The 21736-nt window shown below is 42.5% G+C and overlaps 1 protein-coding gene across 1 annotated transcript; it reads right to left on the reverse strand.

Annotated features, from left to right (window-relative positions):
- Window positions 1-3844: 3844 nt before the first annotated feature.
- BRI3BP (BRI3 binding protein) lies at window positions 3845-21411 on the reverse strand. The gene is made up of 3 exons (XM_083590629.1): window positions 21084-21411; window positions 13808-13910; window positions 3845-9264 (listed from the first exon to the last, which is right to left on the reverse strand). Exons 1-3 carry the CDS (start codon window positions 21282-21284, stop codon window positions 8846-8848), a joined length of 723 nt encoding a protein of 240 aa, XP_083446755.1. The 5' UTR covers window positions 21285-21411; the 3' UTR covers window positions 3845-8845.
- Between the last annotated feature and the right edge of the window lie 325 nt (window positions 21412-21736).

A 21736-nucleotide genomic window follows, 5' to 3' on the forward strand; every position in this document is an offset into this window, starting at 1 on the left:
CATACAGTATTTCTGTAGCAGAATAGGGAAATCTCTAAACAAGCAAACATCAAGAAATATCACAATTATTAGGAACAGTCAAATGTAAATACTTTTTTTTTTTTGGCTTGTGTATATGTAGGACAGAATTCAGCAAATATATTTTGACAATGAGTTCATATCTTTGCTCAGTAGTAACAGAGCAGTCCTATAAACCCTGTCTGCTGAGAAGCATGCCCTGTTGAATTCAATGAGAGTGACTCCCAGGTAAGTTAAGGTTGCAGCCTAAGCCCCACTGTGTTCAATCAATAACTGCAATCCTAGCCCCCTTCAATTTGGAAGAAGCCTCATTTAATTCAATAGGATTTACTTCTGAGTAGACATGGTAGGATTGCACTAGCAAAGGTATACACTCAGTTCTTCTATACATGTAGACAAGCAATCTTTCCCCTTTACTTTTGACTCTTCATAATCATTGTGACTGGTTTGTCTTGTACACACTTTTAGGATTGTGAGCCTCAATGATCAATAAAGTACTATAAAAGATAATCTGAGTACTTCCAGACAACCTGCTATCACAGGCATGCGCAGGAGTGCCCAGGCACATCCTAATGTTTAGAAAAACCAGGGATCAAGGCAAACAGCCAGAGAAAGACACGGGCAGAATAAAAAAGCTGGAATGGATCTGGAATAAATCTGCTTCTTCCCGTGTATGTCTCTAGAAGTCATGGTTGGGGGGGGGATGGATAATGGTGGTCGTAAGGGGTCAAAACTGTACATTCACCCCAGCCTTTTTATGCTGCCTGCATCTGTCTCATGGCTCTGTCTCCCTCCAAACTCTGCTCACCATCTTTTGTGAAGAGATATGTGGTGGTTAGGGGCTGTGTTTTATAGTTCACAAGCAAGGAGGACTCATTCTGCCCTTGGCCCTCTGCTTAGCTTGACACAAGTCTTTTCTTCTGCAGGGAAAAAATCTCGTTTTGGCTTCTTGATTAATTCTCGTGGTTGTTGTGTTAGCTTTTTGCCTTTTTTACCTCCCCGCTTGTTTTGTCATCCCCACCCCACTAATGAAATGTGCTGTGCACACCTATGCCTATTATTTATTTTGAGCATTTGCCCTGATTTGTTTATAGGAAGGCTTGACAGTGAGGTTGTGTCCAGCAAGTTATTATTGTGTCACTTTCCTTACTGGAAAAAGCCCAACCTTGTGGAGATGCAGGTTTGTCCTGCAAGAACTCTAAATAAAATTGTAATTGTGCAACCTGAATGTGTCAGCATGTGATTGAAAGCCACTAGAAAATAACAAGAGTCTGAAAGGGCCTTCTGAGGTGAAGGGGCTTTGTACTGAGAGTTAGCTGTTGACTGGCCGAGATGACTGGCAGAATCCGTGACCAAGGGAAAGAGACGGTGGAAGAAGATTGGAAGAAATTTAAAGTTTATCTTAAGAACTGTTGTAAAATTAATGAGTGCTAAAATGTCATGGGTAACGTAAAACAGAATTGCAGCGATAAATGATTGGGTAAGAGAAAAAGGATCAAAGAAATTGAATCATAAGTAATTGAAATTAGGGGTCGCTGAAAAAGTTTAAAACAGGGATGCAGAAAAGGGAGGTATGGGGAAGTCGCTGAAATAAGGTTTAAGAAAAAAAGGTTATGAAATTATACGTGTTTACATGTTTGTTTGTTAATGTGTTATGTTGTGAATTGTTAGTTTTTGTGTGTTAATATATGTTGTAAAACCAATAAAAATTTATTATAAAAAAAAAGAGAGTGTTAGCTGTTAACCACTGTGATTTGCATCTCTAGTGGGAATGCCGCGGCTGCAATCCAGAGCACACTAGGAATAAGCACTCATTTAAAGATTATTATTTTATTTACTTATTTGTATACGATATGCTGCCCTTCATCATCAAGCAATTTCTGGGTGGGTCAGTAAAGTATCATTCTACCCTTATACTGTAGATCCAACTGATCACCACACTCTGCAGATACCGTCTCATCAGGTCTGTTCCACACAATGTAGGAGTCAGGTGTTTAGTGCTGTGGCGCCTGATTTTTGGAATTCCCTCCCCTTGAATTTTAGACAAGTGAAGTCTCTTGTATTTTTGGCACCTACTAAAGACCTTCCACTTCCAGCAAGCCTTTTAAGTGGAGAGCTTTCTTAGTCTCCACCTGTGTTGGAATGGTTTTTAATATGTTTTTAGTGTTTTTATCACCTTTTCCCGCTCTGGGCTCCTTTGTGAGGAAGGGCGGGATATAAATTTAATAAATTAACACACATCAACCATTTTTCCCCGACCAGCCAATATTGCAAAAATTAATAGATAAGGTACTGCCTTTATGATGTCTACATCTCCAAAAGTCCTGGGTGAAGAGGCAAGTTCTATTTTTGTTTAAATTTTAGTTGCCATTTTGATGCCACGGTCCTGGTTCCTAAGGAGGAACAAATGCCTTTGCGCTTTGCCTACACCCTACCCATCTGTCAAAAGGTTGCTTTGGGAGTGGGGAAGTTTAGATGGTAGGTAATTACCTGGCAAATCCTATTCTGCTGCAATAATGGTTACTCCTTGATGGGGAAGCAGCATAAAACTCAAGGTGCAGACACCCCAAGCAACTTTAGCTTTCTGAGTGATCTGGTGTTAACAAGGATGCAGACATAACCATTCCTACAGCCTCCAAAATTATGGTTTGGAGAACCTATAAAAGAGAGTTGAATAGTTACCTAATACAGACAAAGATTTGAGTGGGTGATTATGGCATAAGGTGGTTATAAGGTAGTGCAGGAGAGCAAACCACTTTCCTTGCACAAAGGAAGCATTTCTTTCAAATAGTTCCTTATTTATGAAATTCATAAATGGGGGGAGAGAGAGAATGATAAGTTGTCATTGCAGAGATTGGTTAAAAGGAAGTGGCCAGGTTCAAAGGTTCTGTATCTTGGATTACCAGAAACTGTATATTACATATAGTATCCAGCTAAGTAGACCCACTGAAATTAATGAATCTAAGTTAAAGGTAAAGGGACCCCTGACCGTTAGGTCCAGTCGTGGCCGACTCTGGGGTTGCGGCGCTCATCTGGCTTTACTGGCCGAGGGAGCCAGCGTACAGCTTCCGGGTCATGTGGCCAGCAGGACTAAGCCTCTGGCAAATCAGAGCAGCGCACGGAAACGTCATTTACCTTCCCGCCAGAGCGGTATCTATTTATCTACTTGCACTTTGACATGCTTTCGAACTGCTAGGTTGGCAGGAGCAGGGACCGAGCAACAGGAGCTCAGTCATGCCCATATTCTGAGAAGGACTAACACTGGAAAAACAGATTGGTGGTAGCTACTGCCATCCCATTTAGCTTGTGAGTTTTGAGGGAAACTGTATGGCCAATGAGGGCTGGGCCAGATAGACATGATCTGACCTCCACAAGGAACAGAATCTGTCTCTCAAAAATTCAAGTTCTAGGATGCTACTAATCTAGTGTGTGGCTTGTTGTTTTTATACCAAGGATGGGAGAAACACAATAACCCTTGTGTTGTGTCTTAAAAGCCTCAGGGGACCTTCTCCACAAAGCCCATGTGTGGCAAAGGATTCTGGAACATGTTCTATGTTGCATATTAATGCAAAGCAGGCACTAGACCTGTTGTGCTCAACTCCTTTCCTTGCCATCAAGAAAGAGCACACTAGAATGCACCAGACTCCCCTGCAACTAGACACCGTGAAGGAAGGTCAATGATGGGAATTGGTCACCTGTCACATAATTATGCCCACCTTTACTGATGAATCCATGATAAGCTTCCAAAGTGCCCCAGGGTTCTCTTCAATGCATTCCCAAAATCATGGGAATAAAATCTTCCAAGACCAACCACTGCATTGCAAAGTTACAGTAAACATTTAAAGTTTAATTGGTCACAACACCATAATTCAGTTGTGAAATCAGTCTACAAATAGTCCACTAAATAGTAGTACACTGAGCTGGTGGTCAGTTAATAAATAAGGACATGAATAGCAGTTTCCTTAAAAAAAAAAAACTTGAGATCATTATGGCTACTCAACATTATTGTGAGCAAAACCTAGTGTTTCCCTAAAGATCATAATTAAAATAATACACACATTTTCTTCAGACCATTTTTTTTAAAAAACAAAACAAACAAAAAACCAGAACACACAATTTTGGTATATAGACTTTTTAAAACTACCTAATACTTAAGATCAGAAGTCCAAACAGGATACAAGGTCACTATATTCAGTGCTGATAAACAGTGTCACAATCAACATTTTTTCCCTTGCTTTACAACAGAAAAATATTTCTAACATGGCAATTGTCATCATAGCTCAATGGAATCATCCAAGTTTAAATTCACATGCAGAACACAGTATAACTTCATGTTCTCCAAAAGGGGGGGAAATAGATAGATAGGTCAAGATAGATCACTAGCTGCCAAATACAGATTATTGGGATGGTCCATGAGTCACAAGGAAACAAATATTTACCTTCATCAAAACAAAGCTACAGCAAAAGCAGAGGAACTGTCCACATTAAGCAGATTACATCTTGGGAGGGCAGAATGTGCCACTAAGCTACAGTAGTTTCGGTACACAGTACTTAAACATCCAATATCACTTCTTAAAAAGCAGTACATTCAGGAAACAGCAATTCTGTTCTATTTATCACCACAGCTGATACACAGATTGATGTTTCCACTACATTTGTGAACCACTGGGAGAGTGAAGCATGGAGTAGCTTCCAAGGAATTAAGTTAGTTCATTTATCAAGCCGAAATCAAAGGTGGACACATGCACAATAGTTTCTTCCACACTGGGAGTGCAAATAGCTCAACACACGTTCACATTCATTGTGTTGTGTCTCACTGGGCCAAACTTCTAACCACAGGCAAGAAGTCCACAGTGTCGCCTTCACTCATCATTTGCTCTAGGGTGTAAATTGCCCTCTCCCTTCTGCAGTTTGCTTTAGCCATGATGTAGCGCATGTGGCCCTCTAGATTCCGTTGTTCTCCAGCTCTCATCAGCTTCAACCAGAATGGCCAGTGGACAGAGATGATGGGAGTTGTGCTCCAGCAACATCTGGCAAGCAACAAGTTCCCATCCCTGGCGCTGTGCTTTGTCTCTCTTGGCCCTAACCAGGAATGCCTTAGAACCACATGGTTAGCACAGATGTAGTTTAACAGCCATGGAAGGGAAAAGAATATTAACACACCAGAGAAGTGCAACAAGGGTGAGGAAAGAGAGGACATACGCAAGCCTCCTAGTTAAGACATCTGGAATGTTCTCCCTACACTTACTCATTATGACTTTATATGGTTTTGGCTATTTTTAATTTTGACCCTAATAGGCTCCTTTGTGAGGAACTTCTTGATGTGAATGCAAGAAGACAGCTTGTAGAGGAATAAGCAAGGCAGCCCAGCAATTCTAACCCAAATCCATGCTGAAGGAATCACAGTAGGCAGCAATACCAAAGGAGTGTTAGTGATAACTGAAAAGTGATTATGTGTATTTAAGCCTATGATTTTATTCCTGCCAATGACTGACTGCCTTGCCCTGCTGCTTGCCCCTTGAACATTCTTGTCTCTCAGTGTATACATTGGTTAAATGAGGATATAGGTGCTTTCTCTTCTCTTAAGTGCCTCTAAATATAGCAGCAGCACAAAGCAGAGAAGTCTGACTCATCCCATGGGATGCGATTACGAAGAAACAGAACAAAGGAGCCAATTACAGGAAGAACAATGCTTGTATCCTATGGAACTTGAGAAAACTGTTAATATAACATCACATTTACCTTCAAAAGTGTAATAGCTGCATTTTGTAATAATGGTCAGAACATTTTTCAAGTACACTGGACAATAGTTTGTGCTCCTCTCTAATTTTAAAAACAGACCATACATAAATGGAGAAGGGGGGAAGCTAGGAAAACACACACCCAGTTTTACTTATACTGTCCAAGCATAGTGTGCAAACTATGTACATCAGTATTTCTCTCAACAATAAACTTATACAGTGAAATGTTTTTGTGTATAAAAATATATACATTCTTCTTGCATTTACTATAGCCATGGTGAACTAATTTTAAGCAATAGGGGTAATAGGGGTTTTATAGAGGTTTTCTCAGCTAAAAAGAAATCCAGTTTTTATACCAAGGGTATATTTTTCCAACAGTAGTTATGAGCATTTGATTGCAGAGACTGGCTGCAGTCCTCTGTATACTTATTCAGAATCAAGTTCCATTGTGACAGTTACTCCAGAGCAAATAATCAGCAAGGGATGGGAAGGGAAGACACAAATATTGATAGTTGACTTACAGGCATAAGCTGCAAAATCTTTTTTTAAAAAAATTATATCTGGTGGCTCTTTGTGGTTTTCAAAATCTGAAATGCCAATAATTGTGTCAACATAAACAGCAAGATTTTTAAATATTTATATATCATGTATAGTTTGTTTACATACAAAACTTTTAGCAACTCTGGTATTATCCAGCTAAAGCAATAGGGTAGCTTAGCCAAATCCTACTCAGTTCTATATGCATTCTATGAATGGACACATGTAGGCAGGGTTTGGCAAAGCACTTTCCAAGCTTTCCTGCTTTTTGTCTAGCATGCTATTTAAAAACACTATTTTTACAAACAAATGCTAAGGGTCAGTAGATAGAACTTGGTTCTGAGGCAACAGGTCACTTTTTTTGTAGAGCACTTGACTGCCGCATCACTATTTCATAGGCATGTTTCACAGCACAAACCCCATATCATTATTTGGACAAACTATTGCTGATCCCTTGGTTATGATCTTAGCAGTCTGAATGCAAGCATCCTCATCAGAGACCCACTGTGTAGAAGCAGATTTCAAGTGAAAAAAGCACCAGATCTTCCTGAAAGTGTTATTATTTAATTTAATTTATTGCCACTTAATGGTCCTGAGAAAGATTTCAGCAGCCAATGTCTTTGCAATATCATTTTATACACTGCTCCCCCAACAAATAAAGAAACCATGTAGAGCAGGCTTCCTCAAACTCGGCCTTCCAGATGCTTTGAGACTACAATTCCCATCATCCTTGACCACTACTGGTCCTGCTAGCTAGGGATCATGGGAGTTGTAGGCCAGTAACATCTGGAGGGCCGAGTTTGAGGAAGCCTGATGTAGAGGGTCCTGACAGGATCCCCCACCCCACCCCCCTTTTAAAGACAGTGGTGCATAATTTCTGTTTAACATTCCTTCTGCTTGGAAAATATTTTATCGCAAAGACCAACTCTGCACTGCCACCACTGTGCACAATGCCTTCATTTCCAGTCACTTTTATTTAACTAAAGCTGTTTTTTGTTGTTAGTTATTTCCAGCTTAAGTGGCATTAAAATAGGTGGGGATTAGGTAGGAGCAGTGCTTTCCCCCCTAGAAAATAAGGTGCTGGTACTCACTGCCTAGAAATAGCTGGAGGAAGGAAAGTCAAGTGGGCTAAGGGAAGGAAGCAGCAGGGCTCCAGGATCCTGGCAGAACCTTGTGCCTCATTCCCCCAAGCCCAGGAAGCACTTGCCTGGCTTTGGGACAGAGGCAGGAGGCTCTGACAGGGTCCAAAGGCCCTCCAGTTTCCTTTTTAAAGCCCGTCCGTCTGGCTTTTGGAAGAAGATAGTAGGGCACCAGGATGCTGACAGAACCACGTGTCTCATTCCCCAAGCCCAGGAAGTGCTTGCCCAGCTTGGGAATGAGGCACAAGTCACAAGGCTCTGTCAGGATCCTGGTGTCCTGCTCCCTCCTTCCCAAAGCCAGGCAGGTGCGGAGAACGAGCGAGCAAACAAGCGGGGGTGGGGGTGGGCTAGCGGCAGCAGTGGCAAGATGGTGGCTGGGAAACAGAGATTGTGGTATGCTGTACCAGCACATACCACCTCAAAAAAACCACTGGGTAGGAGTATTAGGAATGCTTTTAATTCCCATTGTATTTGTGGCAAGAGGGCTTTTGCAAGAGGTTCTGGAGGTGTGCACCTTTACACATTGCTAATGGAGATCCTGCATGAGTGGATTCACTGCATTCACTACAAAGGAGCAAGAATGCAGCCTTCTGCGTGAACTGCTCTCTCTGCTGAAGTCCATGGGAGAAACTCTTACAGCAGGGATAGGGAACCTGTGGTCCTGCTGATGTTACTGGACTCTAATATCTACCAGACTCAACTATCATGGTCAATGGCCCACCAAAATCTGGAAGACCACAGGTTCCCAATCCCTGCTTCAATTTGGCCAGCTAAGGGAAAAACACAGAAAAACCCACAAGTTCTTCTTTAAAGAGCACTTTGTGTCCCACAGATGCCCTCCTCCCTTGCCACTAAGACCCATGGTGTGTGATCTTCTATTCTAATTAGAAGAAATTCCTTCCACTGCAATCATCTAAAAAGGCAACTTGAGGTAATGAAAGTAAGTCATTGGTGAGAGCGGGGGGGGGGTTAAATTATAAAAATGAGAAGCTGACCCCCACATTTTTCATAACGAAAGCATTTGATAGAATTCTTTAAGCTTTCTCTCTTCAAAATGTCAAATCTGCATAAACCTCATTTTAATTTTTAATTAATTTTAAATAGACTACTCAATATGCCTTTATAAAAACCTTTTACAAAATATGTTCTAAATGCTTGGAAAAAAGTAAGCGGATAAAATTCTACTCATGGAGGAAAATCTCTGAATATACAGCTAAAGAATCTTATCTTACAAGTGCATTTTTTTCTTTCAGTATATTGTCTAGATAAACTAATGTTAACATTTAACGGCTTAATGTTGCACATTGTTTTATCCATGTTGGCTTGTTGCTTCGCTAACTTTTCATGAACTAGAGACAGTGCTTGGTGATTTCCTAGAGAGCTGGTGTTGAAAGTGAGATAAACCATGCTTCATTGGTCACCTCCTCGATCCATGTTTTCGATCACCCTAGAAAGACGTATGTTCAGGAGTCGGATCTGGCTGTCAAGATGGTCAATCTTCTCCTCAAGGGTGCTGTGGCTGTTCCTCCTCCAATAGAAGCCAACAGGTCCGGTCATGAAATAGACAGCAACTACAAAGCACAGTGGAAGGACAGCATGTTCTGGCTCACCTTCATATTTCTGAAGGATGTACACACAAGAAAGTGCAAAGAGGGCGACCCTCACGACCCAGAAGAAGCGGCCACACAGCACATGTAAGAGATAGAAGAAGAACCCAAGGAGGAGAGAGACAAACCAATAAGCAAGCAAGATGGCGCCAATCAGCAAAAGAGCACGGGTGGGGTTGTTGGCGAGGGACCCAGGGCTGAAATAATGGGTCAAGTTGGAACCTGAAAATTCAAACAGAGAAAGCTTTATTTGATATAATCACTACCTTTGTAGATACAGCTATGAATAATACCATAATTAAAAGCATAAGGAGAAAACTCCTAAATGATGCTTTAAAAGCAGGAAACTATTTCAGCAGAAGAATGAAAGAGTTGAACATATATAGTAGTTTCTAAAGATGGCGGCAGGAGAATAATACACTGCCTCACCTCCTGTAATGCTTACCAACGATACAAAAGAAATTATTATTTATATACACCAAAACCTTGCAGGAAACAAATTTAAAAAAGAGGAAAATAAAAAGACAGATTTCTGCCGCAAGGAGCTTTCCCTCTAATTTTTGATACTGAGGGAGACAGAGTGAGTGAGTGGAGGAGGGAGAAAAGCAAGGATAAAGATAAGAAAATGCTGGGTTTTTGTTTTGTTTTTTGCAGTGAAGGGAAAGGACTATAGGATTAAAACCAAAGAGTTCACAAGAAAAATAGGTTTGAGGAAGGATTTGAAGGGGAGCAAAGAGGTATTCTGGGCAAGACCTCTTGGAATGGAGATCAAAGAGGGAGAAGAGATGGATCTTAAGGGACCTTACATCAAGTCAGACTATTGGTTCATCTAGATCAGGTATCCCCAACCTTCAGCCCTCCAAATGTTGTGGACTACCACTCCCATGATCCCTAGCTAACAAGATCAGTGGTAAGGGATCATGGGAGTTGTAGGCCAAAACATCTGGAGGGCCACAGGTTGGGGATGCCTGATCTAGATCACTACTGCCTACAATGCCTGAGAAGTATTTCCCATCTCTGCCTGGAGATACCAGGGATTGAATCTGGGACCTTCAGCATGCAAAGAATGTTCTCTACGACTGAGGTACAACCTATTCCCACTTCCCTGGTGGTACTCTCCTTCCACTGAAGCAATCCAGGAAACTAAAATTCCTAATTTTCGACAGGACAAACATAAAATGCCCTTCCTCCAACCCTGTCATGGGATGGCATAATCAATCTCTTAAGGAGATGCATTTACAGCTGGCGTTAGTTACAAGCAGCACTCTGCACCCCCCCCAAGAGAATTTCTTGTGTAATATTTGCATTTACACAGGATGGGATTAAAGTAATGGGTCCCACTAGTGGAAGCCAGCACAAATGGACTTTCCCCCTGCCTGCACTTAGCTTGAGGTGGGGGTCGGGGGAACCCCCCCAGTGTGTGGGGAGGAGGGGAAATTGTTCCACCCAGCAAGCTGAACAGCTTGTTCTGATGGAATGACTGCCATAGCTCAACTGAATCCCTCCCATAAAGTCCTATTCAAGTCGCTTACTTGTACACTATCATTGACGGGGAGTTGTTGTTACATGGGTAGTTGTAACTACTGGCCCATAGTTCCTGAAGGAGGAAGTCAGATAAAATAACATTCTTATAAGAAAGCTTATTTAGGCTGCTGTGTACATTTACTTGAGAGAAAGCTCCAGTGAACTTAATGGGACTTGCTTCTGAATGGATAGGCACATGATTGAACTGCTAAGGCTTCTATCCAAACTACATATTTTAACTATGTGATCCCCACCCCACCCCACAACATCTGTATTTTGTTTCTAACACCTATACCAGATAAGGACTGTGATTTATATTTTGTACCGATATGTACAGGTTGTGTAGTTCTAGCGTTAGGCAGTCTTTGTATATGTATTCAGGGGATAATTGGATCTATAACTGTTAAGGAGTGGATAGTGAGTGCTAGGCTAGATCTAGACACGTCAAAGAAGCAGTTCAGTTAAACTTGTTGTAAACTCATACAGGGAAATCTGGTAGGGAAAGACTGGACTCCACAGCGCCATCTGGTGTCACAGTGTTATATCACATATAAAACACATATAAAACACTTTTTCTTTACCAATCTAGCTGAGTTCTTAAAAGTATATTAAGTGAGTGGAAATTCTGTTATGGAATTTGACATTTTATAGTTTGCACTATTTATAGATTTTGATGTTTTCCATTTAATGTTTATTATTTTATATATTTTTCTTTGCAAACCACTTTATATTTTTTCTGATGAAAATTACTACTACTGTTGCTACTAAAACTTCACACATAAAACTTGAGAGAGCTTGGAGAATGCTGTGTGGTCCCTGGTTCAGCTGTGAACTATGAATGTAGCTACAACTGAATGGAGCAACTGTAACTGTCCAAGGTACAGGATGACAGAGGTTCATGCTATGGTTTGGGGCAGCTGCTTCCACAAGCTGCAGCAGTACTGCTGATCAATGCATGGCATCTGGGCCAGGCAACGTCCCAATTCCAGCAGCCCCAGCACTGACCAGAGAGGAGTGTGTGGGAAGTGTTGATGAGCTGGGTATGGGGTCTCAGTGGTTCTACCTGTTCAAATATTGGCAGAACCAACTGTCCCATCCTTGGAAGAGAGTTGGCTGACTGAGGGAGGGAGATGCTCTGAGGAAGACTAGGGTGAAGTCCTTCCCCTCCTACCCCAAGTATGAGAAGTAGTAAATGAAAGTTAGCTGTGTAGAAGAACAGAGTAAAGTTAAGAGGGATATTGCAGGAGCTGATCTCTCAGCAGACCAGGATGAAGGGCATGAATGCATAGGAAATAAAGAATGTAGCAGAGAAGAGGCCAACAAACCCAGAAGAGCGTTTCCAGTGAGCCCTGTTCAGGCATTCTCTCTTCATGCGTGAAGGAACTTTAAAGCTAAATTTGCACGCCCTTTTCCCTTGTTCCTGCCAGCCTTGCCTCCATGCTGTCCATGCACTGGGGAAAGGTCTGAAGTGAAAAGCCTCCCCAACACGTGGAGGCTGCCCACTTCAGCTGAAACCATGAGCCCATGGGAGCAGCCTATGCTTGATGCTGAGAACAGGGCTCCTTTTAACACTCTTTCCCCCTTCAAATGAATTAATGTGTGAGGAGTGACAACGATGTTACAGCATCCAGAAATAACTTATGATGATTGGAAGCTGGAAGCTAATAGCTAGAGCACCAGGCTCTCAAAAATGCAAGACCATACACTAAGCCAGGGAAGGTAACGACTGCCTGGATCTTGCAATAATTAACAGGGGAACAAGGTGGCTTTTTGTACAGTACGGCAAAGTGAGAAAGAATTATCAGAAGTGTACATAGTTAGAAAATTATATTTAGACAATAACTGGAATAATCCAGGCATTACAATAAAAGAACTGGGGACCTTGGGGCTCAAATTATGACACAAAACCCTTCAGGCAGCCTCAAAGGATGGTTTTATTGCACAAGTAAAAGCCTTTGCTCACTTTCTACTTCCCAACAAATGCAGATAAACTAGGACTAAAGCTACCTAGACAGAAAGACTGGCTGCCCAGCTAACTGAAGCATGCAAAATGTCCCAACCCAGGAGAAAGTTCAGGAAACAGGGGAAGATAGAAGTTCGAATTCTGGGCAAAGGTTTGCTGGGAAAGGTCCACCCAGAAGAATGTATAATAACCGAGACAGAAGCGGATGAACTTTCTATAAGTTTTCCCCACCCCAACACCAGTGCATTATTATTAAAATCCCCATAGCTCCAAGTAAGCAATTTGACATAGTGCACCTACAAAACACATTGTCTTAGGAGAAGGGATTATATATAACATAAATATATCTTAATGACTTTTATCACAACAATTATTCTGTAGGGACTACATCAATTTACTTCATAAAGTAAGGGGGAAAGGGTTTTTAAAGGGCTTCTTCCTCTTTTCCCTTGAGCAATTACAAGAAGCAAATAAACCACAAGGCAGTTTTCTTTCCTTTGCCCTTTCAGAGGGAAAAAGGATGTTGCCTAATGTCCGATTGAGTTATGCTAACTTTTCAGAGAATGTATTCAATCCTGCATCTTAGACAAGAATCCATCTCTAGGCATAGTATAACTGACAGTGCAATCCTATAAATTTCTACTTAGAAGCAAGCCCCCTTTGAATCCAATTGGGCCCATTTAAGTATTGCAACCTAAGCCACAAGCCCACTTTCCACCCATACCATCAATGACTTTTATCTGTCATATGCCTTCAGGGGATGAAATTAGATATCTTAAGAGATGACCTTGGTTTCTGCTTGCCCTTTTATTTATTTATTATCCCAGCCTTCCCCCCCCCCCCCAAAGAAGATCAAGGTGACAAACAAGATATCTTATGGATGCTTTTCATCATGCACAGCGTGATGGTGTGGACAGGATCTAAGGAGATGTGAAGGTTGACCCTCAGCTCTTTTGACCCTCAACCATCCTGGTTAATGCCTGAGTGAGAACAACAATCGCCTTACAGCAGGGGAAGGGAACCTTTCCACCTGACAGACCAGATCCCTACCTTCCCCCACCCCAGCAGGTCAACTTTAACATGTTGGTGCCCATACTTACCACTGTTGAGAATCAAACTATTTATGTTTCTTCCATCGAATTAAGGAACTGTACATACCATTTTGCTTCAAAACTACTTCATATTTAGAAAACCTACCTTAAAGTTGTTCCAGAACCTATGAGTTTATTAAACAGTAGCACTGATGAAGGAAAAACCAACTCTGCATTTCAAACGTACCATCAATCCCAAGGACATCCAGAAGATCAGTCCATATTCTCCAAAATGTATCTACTAGAACATCTACACCATATACAAATCGCTCGGTCAGTTTGGAGAAAAACTGGAAAAACAGAGCAGAGACAAACCTTAGAAGTTTTATTCCACTTACAATAATTGAAGAATTTATCACCCCAGCTCTTACATACAGTTCTTAACCTTAAATCAAATGTACAGATGCAAAGGCAGGCATAGTATTTGAAAGTGGTAGGAGAAGTGTTCTCTGCACTTGATCAGAGCCACACTTATTCTAGGTTTGGACCCAAGTTCTGAAAATAAGTTCTGGGGCTGAACCCAGAAGCTGTTTTACATAGAGTCAAACTGTTGATCAAACTAGTCCAAAAGTAGTGTTCCCTGACTGGCAGCTGCTTTCCCAAATCTTGGGCAAGTAAATCTTAGCTGGTCCTGCTACCTGAGATCTTTTTTAAATGGAGATGCTCTAGACAGAACCTAGGACCTGATGCAAGCTAGCATGTGCCACTGAGACAGGAACCCAGAAGTGAGATACTTCACAGGGTTGGGAGACAATAACTGATCAATATTTTGCACATTAACAGCTTGATGCTATACATGACTTAGGCATGCTGAAATCTGTAGTTTACAATGGACTGAAGCAAAGCTAAGATTAGGCTTTAAATATTTGCTTTTTCTAGTCTACAACTGAAACAATTCCAAAAGAAACAACAACTTTCAACCAATTCATTACAGGTAATTTGAGAAATATGCACTCTTGGGATTCTCACACTCACAGAAATACCTGACATTCCAATGTGCAACTGTCAAGATTTTTAAGGAAGGTTAATGATATGCACATGTCACTATTTTATTTTGCAAATGACAGCAATTTCAGGCAAACAGCACAAAACTGTTAAGTATATTAGTGGGGGAAAGTGAAATAAAATTATAAACATGCTTTATTCATTACCAACCCAACCCAATGGACTCCCATCATTCTTCTGAATTAAATATGTGTCATCAAGGTCTCCAGTATCTTGTGACCTATGGTGGAGATGAATGAACAACTAACAATGGCTGGTAAGCTTCCTGCATGCCACAAAAACTTGCCTCTGATTTTTCTTCTTCCATCACAATTCTTCAAGATTTCTCTTGGAAGGGCTACACTATGCTTCACTTAAACCACTCTCCTAGAGTGTGTGGTTTTTTAAAAAAAGAAACCTTCTGTGCACACTAGCTACTGCTCAAACATGACCCTGGTAAATGAGCTAGAAGAAAGCCTTGTGAAAATTAACCAAGTATTCAATGTCTATCGCTCCTATGTTACTGTTAGATGAACCAATTATACCAGAAGATTGCTTAGTATTCTTCCCATGTCTGGATTATGGACTGGTCCACATATGCAAGATGAGCTGGTACCAATTCAGGCTACTTTTTTTAAAAAACCCACTCACCAAGTAAAAACAAACAACTATGCAACAAGGAAAAGGTGTCCAAACTAGCTTTTTTCCAGATCTGGGAAAACATTTTTTAACCTAGGAGAGGCCTTTAGCTCCTCCCTCATAACCCAATTTCCATTGCCCTCTTCTGCCCTAGCTCATTTGCCGTATTCTACTCTGTGATATAAAGATGTCTGCAAACATGACATGAAGGCTGGCATCATCAACCCCACCATGTGGGAATCCCTTGCAGACCACAGTGCTTGGAGATAGTCAAGTCGTGCATCTGCAGCAGCACAACCGGATGCCTCCATCTGCCCCAACTGCAACAAAACATGTCTCTAAAGCCACAGCAGGTGCTGCAACCTTCTAGCAGTTTGACCTCACCCTTAAAAGCGCACTCCTCCATCGTCTCCAACGACAGACGGATGGCAACCAACGAACTGTAATTTCCACTACTGTTTGCTCCTCCTTTCCACTTGTGCATCTCCATGCAGCTGAGAATTGTGTACAGATCAGCAGCGGCCTTCAGACATAGGCCGTTTCCAGCCCTACCCAGAGACCAAATCTCAGACTTTCCACATGCAAAGTATGTGCTCTATCACAGATCCCACCCTTTAATGTTCATTTTATAAACTGTATGTATCCCAAGTCTGTTCTGCTCCACCAGATGGACAAAGAATCTGACTCGCTATGAGGCAGCTTCCTATGTTCCCAGGATTGCAGCATCTCCTCCTCCTCCAACGATGTCTCTCTCTTACTGCCTTCTTCATTTTCAGCTTTCTCCATCCTTACCACACAACCCATTTTTTAAATCTCTGAGCTCTCCATATTACACCTCAATTTGCTGTCTATGAAGACTGCAAAGTCCTGTGGATAGGGGCTGCATAATCCCTACATCTATCCACCATGCCACTGGCAGAATATAACTATGTTGCACAATAACTACTCAATAATACAGTAAAAGTACATGACTTCAGATAGAACATGCCAGAAATTGCAAGCTACAGAGCAGTGCTTTTTAAATCCTGGGGCTCCTTGGTGAAATTATCAGCTATGGCTAACAAGCTCCCCCTGCCCAACAATTTCTGATGTTCCCCTGCAATGCACAATCACAGGGAAGTGTTAGAACATTCTGTGTATACACTCAGTTGCCCAAGAAGAGATGCCTGGATAGTACCCCACAAGAACTGGCAGAATGCCTTACGTGGGATTAATACACAGGAATTCCTTGGCAGAGAAATAAATCAATGTGGGTCTGATAAGCAATTCTTCAGAAGCAGCAAGAAGTAGGACAACTCCAACAAAATCTTGCTTTCTGGGTTTAATTTTCAAGCATCAGATATCAGGTATCTGAAGAAGTGTGCATGCACACGAAAGCTCATACCAATAACAAACTTAGTTGGTCTCTAAGGTGCTACTGGAAGGAATTTTTTTGTTTTGTTTCGACTACGGCAGACCAACACGGCTACCTTCCTGTAACTATGATTCTGTGAGTTGGTTTTCAAGACCCGCACTTTGAAGAGACTCTCAGGTATCAGCTTATGATGAATAGGAAGGGGAGGCGGCACATTTTCCATTTTTCTAAAGGCACTGAAGGAAAATGAACCAGTGTGTTCCCTCACGTAACAATAAGCACAATTTCATTTAAAGGATAAAAAGTACCCCTTATTTCATAATATTTCCTATACACACTACCCTTCGCCTATCTAATTTCCCTTCCCCATAAAGAGGTATCATTTTTGGAAACATGACCTTTCCGCTGTGGTTTCCGTGGACAAGAGAAAGAGATGGTGACAGCATCTCGGCTTCAATGCTAAGCTTTGCAGTCAAACAGCACTATCACGCAGAAAGGGAGGTCACGAAAGGAAAAGCATCAATTTCTGTGCTGCTTTGGCAGGATGTCAGGCAAGTACTGCCAAGGAGCAAAAATACAAATAGTGTGGGTATATGTCAAAGACAGAAACAAGTCTTCTAGATTGAGGCACGGTCATTAGTTGGGGTTCCCTTTTTCCATAGTGTCCGAAACACTTCAATTCCTGTCCTCCAGGTTCAAGCTCAAAGGAATCCTTCCATTTCTTATAGGTGCAGCAGGCTTGGATGTTCAATGCCTCCACCTATGTATTTATTTAAGCGACTTAGTATATCCTGCCCTTCAGCACATAAAAGGGGGGGGGTCCCCCAGAATGATTTACAAAAATTGTCAGTGATAATAAAGTCCCCCCTTTTAGGCTTACAACCTAAAAGGCATGACAAAAATGGAAAAGGAATTGAAGGAGGAGAAACCTTTATGTGCAATTTGACTTAAAAAAAGCACATTCCAGTTAAAGAGATTTCCATTGGTTCCTTAAAGTAGCAGCCCAGGAAGGAATTTCAGCAATCATTGCTGAGAAAAGCTGCATCTACCTTCTCCATTCTTACAGAGAAATGATACAAAGCTTTACTGTCTGCCTTTCACAATTCAATCTCTAAGACTAAGTCATGGATGCAACCACCCAGGGCCGTCTTTACCCAGGGTGCAAGGGGTGTGGGGCACCCAGGCGCTGAATTCTAGCAGGCACCCGCCACTGAAGCCGCCTAAGCGCTTAACTATCTACCTGTTACAAAATAGTAAATAATTTTGATCAAGCTAGAAAAACAAAATACATATATACCTAGATATTACCAAAATGTATACCTACTGCTTCACTAAAGGACTTTCGACTTTGTGCGCTCATTTACCAAAGACGCGCTACGCCAGCAGTGGCGCTTGTCATTCACAATGGCAGCGCTTCAGACTCAACGATGGCGCTTGTCATTCTCAATGGCACCGTGCACACGAAATTAACTCTTACATCAAAATATTGTGTTACGTATTGTATTGAGCTGCCACAGCTGTGCTACTATGCGGCAGTGGGGTCAGCAGCACCTTTGACACGACTGATGTTTCTCCTAAGTAGATGCCAAAACAATACTTATAAATCTAAGTGTGGTGGTATTGTATACTTGAGTATAAGTGTATTGCAAATAAGTGAGCAAATAAAAAAGTTTGTTTCTTTTTCCTCCCTTCTTTTGTAAACAAGACATAAGGCATAAGTGTGGTGTCTGACATAAGCATAACAAAAGTTAATTTGGGGGCTAAATTAAATTTGGGGGCGCTGGGCGGATCTCTGCACCCCGGCGGCACATATGCTAAAGACGGCCATGCAACCACCCATAACCGTAGTCTAAGGGATATATTTTCTCCTAGAGAAGCTGCTGGGAGGAGGAGGCAAATGGATGAGGCAGGGGAGGATACCAAAATCTTCCTCAGTTTTCCCATTTTGAATCCTCCTCCCCAGGTTTCAAAGCCAGTGGGAATGGCCACTTCTGCACCGTTATTTATCTGCTTTCCACTACTCAAACCCAAGGAGCTCTTCCAGCAGAGGGGAAAAAAGAACACTGGGCTCCTGCAATATGAATATGTGAGCAATGTGTTCTTTGGTCTCTGCAGCCCAGAGAGATGTCCCACTAACACGCTCCCATGAATTGCAAGGAAGGACAGTGCCCCTGCACCATAAGAGCTGGATAGGAAAAGGAATTTTGACAGCCAAACAATACGCGGGTCAAACCAGTGGAAGATTATTTGTGTGCAAGAGGGAATTTTTGACAGGTGTAGCTTTATATAAAGAGGTGAAGAAAAGTTGCACCAATTGAATGGATTTTTAAATATATTCTGCTCAATCAGATTGAAATTTGCCTAATTTACAATCTTCTGCAAAAAAACAAACAAACCTGCAACCAGCTGGTGACCCAGCAGAAGTTGGCTTGTAAGGTCCACTATTTACCAGCTCTTGAGTCCTGACCACTTTCAGTGTAGAAACACATAGCATCTCCTCCCCACCTTTTATAAGAGATCATTACAGTATATTGATTTGTTTATTAGACTGGACTGCAGTCATTCAGATAAAATCATTGGATTTTATTTATTTAGTACAGTAAATTGTGTAGAACATCTAGTTGTCTTATGAACTTCACAACAAATATTTCAGCTCAATTAATCTATTGAAGGCACCATGCTGAAATCATTTCAGATCCGTTTATGTAAAAAGCTAGAGGTCACTAAGAAAATATTTATCATTTATCAGGCTGCAATCCTATGCACAGCTATTTAGGACAGCTATTTAGGGCTTACTTCTGAGGATTGCACTGGTACCTCGGTTTTCAAACGTAATCTGTTCCGGAATGCCGTTTGAGTTCCAAAACGTTTGAAAACCAAGACTCAATAGGCAACAGCTAGGTCTCCAGATCTTGCACTCACCCTTGTAGCATGTTTGACTTCCAAGGCTTGATCGAAAACTGAATAATTTACTTCTAGGTTTTCAATGTTCAAAAACCGAAACATTCGACTTCCGAAACATTCAAAAACCAAGGTACCTCTGTATAGGATTGCAGTATCAATTCCTCTTTTATCTTTTGCCCCCTTCCCCCTACTGTTGTTATAAATGCACTTACTAAAATCATTATCATAATTGGTTCAGGTTAACTTATTTGTCAAAACCACAAGGTCATAAAATTATTACTACTGCTATTTATTTCAGTTCTGAGTGTTTGTCAAAGCCAGAGGTCTCATTAAAAAATAGGATTATGTCTTATATTCTTCTAAGCTGCCCACAAAACATGTTTTGGACAGCAACAAAACTTATAAAAATACTTAAAATTCCCCTTACGGACACACAACTAAAAATGGGTTAAGCAGTTAATAAATCATATAATAAAGACATTCATTATTAATTTCAAATATTTGTGCTGCCGTGTCAAAGTCCAACAGAAAATATGATTTTTGCTACTTATTTACATACATAGGCTGCAGTGCTGTCCCCCCTTCACCTGGGAGCAAGTCCCATTGAACTCAACAGGGCTTTCTTCTAGGTATACAGGTATAGGAGATAGGGCTGTTAATCCACCTTACACCCCTTCAGGACCCCCCCAAGCCCTATTCTTATGAATATTTAAGTCTCGCCGTTACTATTTCAGTTCAATTCATTTGTCAAAACCACAGGGCCATAACTCCATTCCTATTGCCTACTCCAATTATTATTTTGTGAAAACAAGGTCGAAAAACATTCCTGGTCCTTTCCTCTTTCATTATTCCTTATTCCCATTGCTATTAGTCAATTATTTTATCAGTGATGGTATCATAAAGGCATTCTTATTCCTTACTCCTATTCCTCAATCCTATTTTTACTATATTCTGCCAAGGACAAGCGCCAACTCCAATAATCACCCCTACCGCTCACCCCTACCCATCACTGCTGCTACCATTTTTTAAAAAAACTGCATTTTATTAGCCTACAAAAACGAACCAAATGCGAAGATCATAAACAAATACTGTGACAGAAAGGCTGAAAGCAGCGTTCGCCACTGAATTCCTCGCGCGCGCGAACACACACGACACCTGCTTTCTCCCCCCCGCCTGGTTTACACGTATTCTTTCTATCCTGTTCGTCAGGCTGTTTTCCTATGTATTCTTTTGCAAAGGAGTCCGCTTAATTGTGCTTGCTATGGACCAAATTTCCCCAACCCATTCAGACATTCCCTCCACCTCATTCTTCGGCAAGTGTAATCTTTGCAGCCGCTGTAAAGTTGGGGGTTTCCCGTTACAGTATTATTATCTTGCCATGAGACAAGCCACTATCCTTCCTGACAGAAACCCAGAGGACACGGATGTTGCCTCTCCGGGTCACTGCCTGCCCCTCTCGCTCCCCGCGCCCGCCATCGCAAGGCACCTGCCCCTTTTTATCCACTGAAATTCAACCGGAATCCGCGTCCCCGCGCCCGGGAGCGACGGGGCTGCCCCTCGCCAGGCCTCCCCGGCGCCTCACCTTCTGCAGGGCGCGCACGTTCTCCTCGCCGAAGAGGCCGCTCACGCCCTGGTAGACGCCGCTGGCGGCCCTCCGGAGGCTGTTCTGCTTGTCCGCCCCGCGGCCCCGCGCCGACCAGGCCCCGGGCGCCGCCAGCAAGAGGAGCCAGAGCCAGAAAAGGAGCAGCAGCAGCCGCGCCCGCCGCCCGCCTCGCGCCGCCATCTTCTCGCGCGCGCCGCCGCCGCCGGCCACCAGCCGCGGCCTACTCGTAGCGGCGAGCGCCGGCGAGGCGAGCGTGAGGGCGGCCGAGGCCCTTCAGAGCCGCGCTCGCCCCGCCTCGCGGCCCGGCCGCCTTCCTTCCCGGCGGGGCAGCGCCCCCTCATGGCGGCCGCCTTCTCGTCGCCTCGGCTTCCTTCCTCAGAGAGGAGCGGACCCGGAGTCCAGCCGGCCTTGCCCTTGAGACCCCGACCGGCCTGGTATTACTTCACAACTCGCTTTTTTTACGGTTCATTTCACACCCAAACCCCTGGTTGCTGTTGTTTGAATGTGTCCTTTATAACCGGCCGAAGTGTGGGGGGCCACCAGCCAGGGTTTCCCCAGCTGACATTGCAGGGGGCTGGACTAGATGCCCTTTGGGGGCGCTTCCAACTCTACCATTCTAGGAGTCTCTCTTC

The sequence above is a fragment of the Podarcis filfolensis genome (genome assembly GCF_964270895.1).
Source record: "Podarcis filfolensis genome assembly, chromosome: 16".
NCBI classification, from domain to species: domain Eukaryota; kingdom Metazoa; phylum Chordata; class Lepidosauria; order Squamata; family Lacertidae; genus Podarcis; species Podarcis filfolensis.